Source organism: Aythya marila (genome assembly GCF_965140915.1).
Source record: "Aythya marila genome assembly, contig: HAP1_HAP1_SCAFFOLD_1324, whole genome shotgun sequence".
Lineage (NCBI taxonomy): Eukaryota > Metazoa > Chordata > Aves > Anseriformes > Anatidae > Aythya > Aythya marila.
The window spans coordinates 1-1,000 of NW_028137100.1; the positions used below are offsets into that span (position 1 = coordinate 1).

Sequence of the window (1,000 nt, forward strand, 5' to 3'; positions counted from 1 at the left end):
TGGGGGGGGTGTTTTTGCATTCCGGGGACCCCGTGGGACCCCCCCCCCGTGCTATGTCCCCCCCCAGAAGCAGCTGGAGCCGGCGCGGGGGCGCCTGGTGGTGTGCGGGCACGGCTCCCTGGAGCGCGACGGCGTCACCCTGCTGCTGAGCGACGACGGGGGGGGGGCACTGCCGCCGCCCGGGGGGGTCCTGCAGGGGATTCCCTACGGGGTCCCCAAACAGCCCCGGGACTTCACCCCCGACGAGTGCCAGGTGAGGGGGGGGGATTTTGGGGGGGTCTGAGGGGATTTGGGGGGGGTCTGGGGGGAATTGGGGGGCTTGGAGGAGGTCTGGGGGGAATTGGGGTAGGTTGGGGGGTCTGGGAGGGGTCTGGGGGGGATCTGGGGGGGGTTGGGGGTTTCGGGTGGTCTGGGGGCGGTTTTGGGGGGTCACAAACTTTGAGGGGTCCCGGGGGGGGACCCCATGTGCAGGTAAGGGGGAGGGGGGACACAATTGTGGGCGGAACCAATCCTCAGGGCTCCATTTCCGGGGGGCCCCTTGAGGCGGCCGGACCCCTCCACCTGGGGGACCGCTGAGGGTGCGACACCCGTGCTTTTTGGGGTTAATTCTGGTGTTTTCGGGTCTGTGGCAGCCGTACGAGCTCCCTGATGGCTCCATCGCCGTCAACATCCGCAACCAGCACGGCTTCCGCTGCCGCTGCCGCATGGTGGCGCGCAGCTGGGACGGGGGCCGCAGCCTCCCCCCCGAGGCCGTCAGCTTCCACCCGGCCCTGGTGGACCCGGCCGTGGCCGCCGGCGCCCTGGCAACGGGGGGCGTGGTCTTCTTCAGTAACCCCGCCCACCCCAGCGAGCGTGAGGGCGGGGCCTAAGGGGGGGCGGGGTTTGAGGGGGAGGGGGCTGGGGAGGGGTTTGGGGGAGGGGGAAGGGGAAAGAGGAGGGTGTTGGGGGGCGTGGCTTGGTGTAAGGGGCGTGGTCTGGTGCTGGTGGGCGTGGCTTAATG

General features: G+C 70.7%; 1 protein-coding gene across 1 annotated transcript; it reads left to right on the forward strand.

Moving 5' to 3' along the window:
* Nucleotides 1-34: 34 nt before the first annotated feature.
* On the forward strand, nucleotides 35-869 carry LOC309891190 (sialidase-1-like; the record flags this gene model as incomplete). Its single annotated transcript, XM_082785571.1, has 2 exons — nucleotides 35-253; nucleotides 633-869. Coding segments are annotated over 2 exons (456 nt in total), but the record flags the coding sequence as incomplete, so codon positions are not given.
* Between the last annotated feature and the right edge of the window lie 131 nt (nucleotides 870-1,000).